General features: G+C 40.7%; 1 protein-coding gene across 1 annotated transcript; it reads right to left on the bottom strand.

The window, feature by feature from the left end:
- Positions 1-1,134: 1,134 nt before the first annotated feature.
- Positions 1,135-7,265, bottom strand: LOC109856325 (myb-like protein X). Its single transcript, XM_020431453.1, has 3 exons — positions 7,194-7,265; positions 2,522-2,732; positions 1,135-2,214 (listed from the first exon to the last, which is right to left on the bottom strand). Exons 2-3 carry the CDS (start codon positions 2,720-2,722, stop codon positions 1,228-1,230), a joined length of 1,188 nt encoding a protein of 395 aa, XP_020287042.1. The 5' UTR covers positions 2,723-2,732; positions 7,194-7,265; the 3' UTR covers positions 1,135-1,227.
- Between the last annotated feature and the right edge of the window lie 2,426 nt (positions 7,266-9,691).

Below are 9,691 nucleotides of genomic sequence, written 5' to 3' on the forward strand. Positions count from 1 at the left end.
CGCAATTTAAAAAAAACTCTATTTTTATCATTTGCACGCGAGGAAATTTGCGAACTTGACATTCGGATTAAACGGATATTCGGACGATGTTCGTAAAAGCGCGAAGCGTTTAAGGGAAAACAAAATTGATTAATCGCATTAATCGCACGCTCGTACAAATTGTCGCCAATGCTCGCGGCAAATGCGCCGCAAAAAGAGATATCAGCAACCCCCGTGCGACATAACGTTTCGTACAACAAATTTTCGCGGACGGAAAACTCCAACGACGCGGTTCTGTCGCACGTTTTTTTTTTTTTTTTTAACGTTGCGGATGAATTTATCGCCGAGGATTTCTTTTCGGGTACGATCTCCCCCTTACACCGAGGGCTTATTCCGGCGCGCAATGTTGTTTTACTTCCCGCGTGTTTTTTTTTTCTTTCTTCCGCCAACTTTCACGTTGCCTCGTTACTACGGCGGACCGCCGTGTCGTCGCGACAACGAGAAAACACACAACGAGGAGACACAAAGAAGAAAACACAAATCTTGTCAAAACAAACACACGCCAATTTGCACAATTAACGCGGACAAATCGAGTACACAATTAAGGTTGCGCAAAGTGTTAATTTACGTAACGCGATATTGCGGTAGCACGAGATGTCAACACGACGGTAGATCGATTAAGGCAATTGTTTACTCCTGCGATCGCGCGTATACACATTGGTTTATCGCTGCGCTTGGAAATCACCTCGTCGCTATCTCTTTCCGAGCTAATGAGGAAGCTACCGTGAATCGCGTCTGATAATCTTCGTCCGATCGAATTCGAAAATGTGCTACGTGATTATTTTTTTTCCCGCCGTCGCTCCGCACGCGTCCGGTGCTGTAACTCTCTCGCGCGATTTTACGCGTTCGATTTTGCGCTTTGCCAAAACGACGTGTCCGATATCATCTTTGTGTCTCGTGTTCATTGTGACGCGCAACGTTATCGCGCGTTCGCGGTAATAAATCAATCGTCTATCTCACGATGGAATTATGAGAATCGTTACACACGCGCGGTGATCTCTCTTGTTATCTTAGGATTTTAATGTGTGTTTGTGTGTGTGTATATATCGGGCGTTTGTAAATAATAGAAACAAATCCATGACGCTCGACAAGCAGAAAACAAAAATATAATCGACGCGATGAAATATCGAGGTATCGATTTCAAATTGGAAAATAGAAACGCGAAATTAATAGACGAGGAAACAGTTTTTAAATGCGAAATGGAAGTCGCGTGTGACATTTAATCGGTGTGTCGTCGTTCGACGATCGCAAAACGTGCATCAGGAATCTCAATTTTTTGAGATACTCTTCGCTGGGAGGGGGGAAGTTGCTCCAGGCGTCGAACTTCTCGTATCCGAAATTGTAAGGACCTTGCCGGGTTTTTTCGAACAAAGTGCTCGCGATGTTTCTCTTCAGTTTCTCGACCAGATCGTCGGAAGATCCTCTGCTCGGCTTCGCGCGCTTCGTCGACGCGTCTCTTTTGGAATTTTGCGAAGATGCGAGACCGCGACGAGTGAACAGACGATCCCTGGTCTTTGCGGTGGTGCGCTTCTTATTTTTCGGCGCCCGAGAAGACACGTCCCTTAGAAATTCCACAGGCGGCGACTCGACGCTCATGTCCGATCCGTCAGACTGAATCGATTCTTCGTGATTCTGCGATTTTCTCGACACGTCCCTCTCCTCTTCCGTGTCGTCCTTGTCTTCCTCACTTTTTTGCGTCAACAAATCCGTCGTTGTATCATTCTCATCCCCCTCACCGTTGTCTTTCTCTTTGTCAATTGACGAACTATCTGTCGAATCTTCTTTCGTCGCATTTGAGCGACTTAAAATCTCGTCAGATTTCGCGAGATTCCTACGCGCGTTTGCTTCGTTCTTCTTTTGTCGCGAGGACTCTTCCGACTGCGAATTTATGGAAAGATCGCGATCTTTTTTCTCACGTTCGGTTTCTTCGTGCTCCGCGTCGCTCTCTTGATCGACCAGTTCTTCTATTATGCTGCTTATCTGATAATCCTTGAATCGTCGATGACTTATTGTGGGTGCTTCGTTCAATTCCTCGTATTTCACGTTTGTATTCCGTCGAGTATTTTTTTTATACGATGGTACTTTCGAATTTGATTGAGATGATGACGTCACGTTCTTTTCGCCTGTACCATTTCGACTCGCGAGCGGACGTCGTTTCGTCCTCGGAGGCTCGAGCTGTTTCAATGAAAAAAAAAAAAAATAAACAAATTCAAGAGTTAACACACACACACAAATTTACGCGTTTATTTATTAAAATTGTTATTTCTTACTTTTGGCGATCCCCGAAAATATCGAGAATCGTCCTGTACACACGCGCGCACAATTTTGCAATATCGAGTTTGATTATATTGACGAATTTATGTGAGAAAATGTTCTTTAATCGTAAATTTTTCTTAGAGACTAGTCCGTATCAAAAAGTTTTTTCAAAGTACATGTGTGTTAAACGTTCTTTCCAAAAGGAACAATTTCTTTATGTCCTTACCGTGATCGATTCATCGTTCGCAAGTTTGCTCGCTTTCGTAGTTTCTTCGAGGGCGAGTTTCCCGTTCCCGTTTCTTTTGTGCTCCGCCCATTTTTCTTCCCCCTGTCGGCTTATCTTCTGCATTTTCTTTACCCGCGGATTCGCCATTCTTCGTTCCGGATCCTCGGATTTTGTAAATTCCGTCTCCGCGTTTTTCTCCATCGATTTCTCGCTGTTTAAAAAAAAAAAAAAGTGGCTCTGTGTAAATTCATTAGCAATAATCTGTTTCGCGAATCTTCGCGCTCCAAAAATTTTTTTAACTCGTTCAATTATTTATTACACACACGAGACGATTCTACATCGCGCGTTTCACGGTTGGCAAGTTTTTTTTCTTTTTTCTTTTTTTTTTTTACAAAAAGATATAAAAAAGGTCGAGATAGCGCTTGCGCGTTGCATCGAATTTACATTTATATCGTTCATTCAGCGCGAGATACGCTTTAACAAGATCGAAACTCGAGCACTTTGTATTGTAATATTACATTAATGCAGTGACAGATCGCGCGGTTTACCAAACTACCTTGTCGGACCGTAGTCGGGCGGTTTCGCGTTGTAATTCGCAAACCGCCGAGTGTTGTTTCTGTGCCTCGAAACCGCCGGATACTTCTTGAACTGTTCCGAATCGGTGTAATCTACAAACACACAAGACGAACGCTGCTCCTTAAACGGGACAGACTTAATCACCCACTTCGGTTTACACTTCCCGAACAGATAATATGGAATAAACTTGAGCGCTTCAAAGTCGAGAGTGTACTCCTTCCATCTCTCAAAGAGCCACTTAATGTCTCTCGTCGCGGACGGCGAGAGATCTCCCGGTTTCCTCGTTTGTCAAACTTGGAGATACATTAGCTTTATATAATATCAAAGCATCTGCACGCGCGAACGATTGTCGAACTTTAAATTGCCGTCTTATACACGAGCGCTCGCGCGAGCATCGCGCGATTTTTTTAAATTAACAGTTCGAACGCTCGCTCGCACTCGTGCGTTTTCGAAGAGATGTTTATCGACGTTTCTCTCGTGGAAAAGAGAGTTTTGTTTCTTTTCGCGAAAGCGTTTATTATTCCACACTTCTTGTTGCTCTCGCGCGAAGTAAACTTCCTTCCCGTTCGCTTCGATTTATCGAGGAACAAAATCGCACCCGATGAATTTCCCGGCTGTTTTCCGACCGTTTCGATTTTAATCATCCCATTGATCGAACAACGACGAGGCAAAAAGATCGCGCGGCGCCGAAAGTGATAAATGCGGACGGAGGGAAATTGGCGTAACGCGCGTGTTAGCCGCGGCGTAAAACGAGTCGCTTGGCCGATATACAGTTCGCGGAGATGCAGGGAGCTCGGCCGCAATCGGGCACAGTTTAACGATATTTAATTGCCAGTGAGGCACGAACGGGTAATTGAAAAGATAAAAGCGTAGTAAAGCGCGTTTGCGCGGTTGTCGTTCCCGTTTGGAGTCCATTTGCCGGTGTTTACTTTTGATTCGTCAACTCTCTCTCGATTCGTTGCCAGACGCTGCTTCGTGCAAATGCGCGTAACGGACGCTGCTCGTGCCATACGATCATTTTCTACCGCGACCGTTTTCTCTTTCGTTTATTATACCGTGTACACATACATTTATAGTGTTTCGCGCGCGGAAACACAATTAAATCTCTGTGATTTTACACGAGGGATTTGTTGTGTCCCCCCCAGTGGATACGTAGAGTTGGAGACAAAAAATACCCACGTATAAATCTCGAAAAACAAAATAAGAGGGAAATTAAAAATTATAAATCTGTAAAGCAGTGTGTGTAGAAAAAAAAAAAAAAGGATGATATACGTTTTATATATAACTAAAGCCGCCAAGATACCACGTTCGGGACAAAGGCATTAACGAGATTTACGACACTAATAAAGTCCCGTTTAGTACGAAACTCACGCGATTGTGAGGTAAATTAAGAACGGAAAGGAAATTATAATCCGCATTAACTCGCCAATGGGCGGCGCACTTTCAACGAAATTTAATTTATTTCGTGACGCGTCCGTACACAGGATGTGTGGAGCCCCGGCGCACTGACGGGGTGGAATTAGATTTTAGGTGCGCGCGCGCTCGCGCGCTCCCGTTCCCGCTTTTGTCGAGGGGGAGGGGGGAGGAGAGGGGAGGAAAAAGCAACTTCGCCCTTTGACGGCCCGTACGATACGACGCGAAGTAAACTGTAATCTACAAAGTTAGCGACGTATTTTGTGAGAGGATCGATGTAACAAGCTGTGAAAGTATTTCCGGGAGTTCCCGGGGAGTCCTTTATCGCAATACGGAGATTGCGCCTCGGCCACACGACTTTTATGAGGTAACGCTTCGCGAACCAACGTTTTGCGATACGATCCGCGCCGGAAATAGAAAATCGATTGCGCGTTCATTTCGGAAACGGATTCCAAGTTTATCCGCGGGGTTGTGACGTCAGGGCTTAACCTAATTGCTCGAGAAGATCCTCGCCGGGAAATCGAAGCGAAACGTCAAATAAACGACGTCTTCTTTAACGCGCGCGTCACGAAAACTTAGTCGGATAGAGTAACACGGTTATGAAATTCTCATTTGCGTGTGGTATATCCACCGTCTAATAAAATGTAAATCTAAATCCGACTTCTCTATCTCTCTCTGCTTCTTAAACATATATTATCAATCTTGTCAGTTGTATATAATGGTTGTTTAATTAATCTTCTCTTTCGACGTTTATATATATTATCTCCATTTATTATAATTTATCGCGCTCGATATCATCTCTCTCTTGTTTCAAAATTGTCACATTCTTTTAAACAGACATTTTTTCGAAAAATAAACGGAAACTCTGAAGTTACGTTTCACGTGATAATTTAATGTTTTTTAACGAAATTTTTCTAACAAAACAAAGCGCGTCAAAATCTCGGAATAATTTCTTCTTAATGGAGTTTTTTTTTTTTTTTTTTTTTAGTAAATACACTCTGCGCAACGCGCGCGGAAAGTTAAAATAGTGTGAGAAAATTGGCCTGGAGAGACCAAAGTATTCGGGAAGAGAGACACGGCGAAGCCGCAAACTTCGAAGATATATTTAACTCGCGGCAACATTTGTGCTGCGAGTCCGAGAATGGAATAGTGCGCAAACACGCGTTTACAATTTACCGACCAGCCGTCGACTGTTCGTAGCTATTCGTGTCCGTGACAAACCGTCTGATCAAGACAGCGATGCGAAAACGGCAGTTGCCGACACGGATTCGGACGCACGATGCGAGATAAAGAATTTAAATTAAATTATCGCGCGCGAAGCAAACCAAGCGGCGACGAGGTGTAATCGGCGCGATCTCGACGTCGCGCCGGTCGATATTCTCGGCCAGGTGATTCCGAATCGCGATAACACAACGTCGCGCGCGCGCGCAAAAAAAAAAAAAAAACAGCGAAAAGAAATCATCGAGAATATCAGAAGCTCGAGGAAAGCGCGTCGGTTTCTTCTCGTTTAGATCTTTTTCTCGTTGGGATCGCGCGACGCGATCGTTGACCGATTCGTCGAAGCGGACAGAGATAAGGATTCCGTGTTACGCCAGTAACACGACTTGAATCGATTCTTATTTTTCTTCCTCGACTTGTCGCACTTGGCCGTTACGTCGTAAATTATGGCGCGACTGCAGTCGCGATAGCCACGGTGCAAGATCGTGTCACACTTTCGTCGATCTCTCACGTACCTTCGTCGTTCCCACACGTGTCTGTTTCCCGCAAAATCTCACGGTTATGTAATCCCAAAGTTCCGCAGACATTTTCGCACGTAAATTTGCTCGAACTGCTAGTAGTCCAAAAATTTGTCAGATTATCTTAATGGAGCGATATTAAATTTGTCTGTTTACTCAAAAACACGAAAGTAACGCGATATATGATGATTTCATATCTCTCTCTCTTCTGAAAATAATCTTGATTTAGAATATTGTAGCACTGTTGCTTGTTTTGTTTGATGTTGTGTCACATTGTGCGCAAAATAAAGAATTTTCCACTCACCATACGAGCCCGAGGTGTAAACGAACGTGAACAGAAGACAAAAAACAAATGCCACCGACACGAACAGGTGGTTACTATGGCTGATGGCCATTTTGTCCGGCAACATATGATATACACATCATGCGTGTACATATACTACTGGTCAGTTCGAGTGGTGGGGCTTGATTTATCGTCCACGGACAAATCCCGTCGTGTGGCAACTCTTCCCACATGTAACATTCTCTGGATGATTTTTTTTTCTTTTTTCTTTTTTTTTTTTTTTTTTTCCAAAGATAGATCGACATGTAGCGGACTTATATTAGCGACGCGATTATTTCTAGACATTTTCCAGAAAATTCACGTGAATGAACACAACAACGCACTGTTTTATTGAGAAAAAACGTGCTTCTATAAATTATTTAAACGCGACGTTAAAAGTTAAAATAAAGTTTTTTTTATATTATTTCTACGGTTAAAAGCTATTTGTAAAATATGGATTTGCATATACAATTAATTTATTTATTGAAAAATTTATGTGTATTAATAAAACGCGAGAGATTGTACTTTAACAGACGTATGAGTCAACAAAAAAAAAACTAGCAAAACTATTTTGTATAAATGGTTTAAAAAAAAAAAAAATCATTTGAAAGAAGATGATATTTACGTCTTCTCTTCCTGGACTAGGCGCTATATCAGTTTTGATAGTCGTATTTCAATTTCAGTTCCAATACGATCTCGCAAATGGCACGGAAAATCGAAAATGTCCCGCTTCGACACGCGTCGCTTGACCGCATCTTGTTCGTCTTAATAAACGTACGTGTTCGATTACAAAAGCGCAGTAGGCGCTTGTAGATGACTGCTTATAATTTTCGATCTTGTGCGTTACGTCTAAGCGAGAACATTTCGCTTTGTGAAACAATTGTTAATTTCTTCAAGTATCGTCAACACTTTGTTGACACGTGGATACGATCGCGCGCAATGAGTCACTCGCAAGATTTTTCTCATCCGATGTTTGTTTTTTTCTTTTAATGTTGACACGTGACTGTATCAGAATACAACGTGTCAAACGAAAACACTGATCGAGACGAATGCTGCGATATTACTTGAACAAATTACATCAAGCGAACTTTTCATCAGTTCGGATTGCAATTACTTGTGTTTTTTCATAACGTACACGCAACGAAACGCTACTGCGTTTAATAAAGCTTCTAGTGCGATCAACGAAATAAAACAATTTTTTTATACACGAGTTTCAAAAATGATACTCGGATTAATTTTTTTTTTTTTTATTTATTACATGTCGGTGTGTTAGTCTCTCGAACAGTGTAAATTTTTCTCAGCGCAACAAATTTTGAAATTCTTTGAAGAATTGCATGCGTGTAGCAGTTTGCGAAATATCAGTTTGTAAGCTTCATCGACGCTGTCAATCAGCGCATCAATTGAATTCAATTCTCTTTATAATCAAACACTTCCGATTTATTTTAAATCATTACGAACACGTTTTTTTATCAAAAGATCGTTGTTCTTTATCGATTTATCGCAGTAAGAACGTCATCGAAACGATATCTTGACGCGATTATTTTCTTTCTCTTGCCGTCATCTCCCTCTCTCTCTCTCTCTCTCTGTACATACAATTCTTTGAATTTTGCTAAATATTCGAATTCTAACGAGTCTTTCGTCGATTTTGTGAATTCTAAACTGTTTGAATTCTTTTCGTATCGAAAAAAATGTATTTTTTTTTATTTTCGAGAAAATGTTCTTGGCAACTCTCACAGAAAACGAATTCACATGCTTGTCACGATTCTATTTCTTGTCTCTTGCTATCGTCTTTTCGATTTCGGTCGCATCCATCTCTATATCGATAACAATTTCGTTGAATAGGTTTTTATGGACTTGACAATCCCGTGAGCGATTTATTCCTGAAGGTGATCGTCTCCAAGTCATTTTGTGAGCGTTTTCTGCATTTCAATGATCAATGCGCGAAGTTGTTGTATTAGCAACATTCTGTCGTTCTCGCATTGTGGTGGGAAATATATTCAATTTATCTCTCTCTTCACACAAAAGATTACGATTTTTAACGTATTTATTTTGCTATTTGTGCTCACCAGTGTAATAATTTGCGATTTGAATCAAATTTATATGTTTAGAAAACGATAGATTGCTGATCATATTCATGTTTAACAGGACCATTAGCTAGGAATGTTTGTTTAAATAATAGCAAGAATATAAAAACTACTGTTTTGAATTAATAATGAATAAATGAGAGAAATATGTGTTTATAAAGAAAGTAAACTTTTATTTTTAAATTCCGCACAGTGTGTTCGACTTCGAAATTTATATTTTGCATCTAACGTTTATTTTGGTTATACAATGTCAGCTTTTTTGATCGAGACAAATACAAAAGACCTACCGCTGCAATTTTGTAAAATAGATTTAGTTTTGAATAAGCTGCCAGCACACACACACTTGTTTGATTATTTACTACGATCGAATGGGGAAAAGCTTCTTGCGCGTGAGGATAACCAAGTAATTTTGCTGCCTCAATTTTTTAGCGAGATATCGGAAGTTTCTGGTGGTGGTGGTGGTGGTGCTGCTGCTGCTGTTGGTGACACTCGATTTTGCAGAGGCAAACTTTCTATCCCCACGTTGCAGGAAAGCCTGCAAAATTTAAATTGAATTTCATTGTAATGACACCCATTGATCCTAAATAAATTAAAAACACACAGAAGATGGAAACCTTAAGTAACGTAGTTAAAATGACGGATTTGTGTGTGTGCCCTTGTGTGAAAATTTAGATTTAGTTTTAATCAAATCATTTGTTTGAGGCACTGGAATCAGAAATAAAATTTTACGTGTCATCAAATGTTAATACATTGTTAAGTATTGCCAAATAAAAAAAATTGTTAATAGCTAGATAATAGTTAGAAAATTAATAGCTAATAATTAATTGTGAATAGCTAGATAATAGTTAGAAAATAGCTAGAAAATTGTTAATAGCTAGAATTGTTGAAATGCAGCAGACATTTACGATTTTACAAAAGTAGAACTTGTTTTTTCTTTTTATAGATTATATTTGATTTCTAACCTCGATTGTGTGTGCCGTGATGCGTTTCCAAATCTAAACTCTCTGTAAATAAAAGAAAAGAGAGTGATTTTTTGTCA

Source organism: Pseudomyrmex gracilis, unplaced genomic scaffold (assembly GCF_002006095.1).
Source record: "Pseudomyrmex gracilis isolate BER0280 unplaced genomic scaffold, ASM200609v1 scaffold_114, whole genome shotgun sequence".
Lineage (NCBI taxonomy): Eukaryota > Metazoa > Arthropoda > Insecta > Hymenoptera > Formicidae > Pseudomyrmex > Pseudomyrmex gracilis.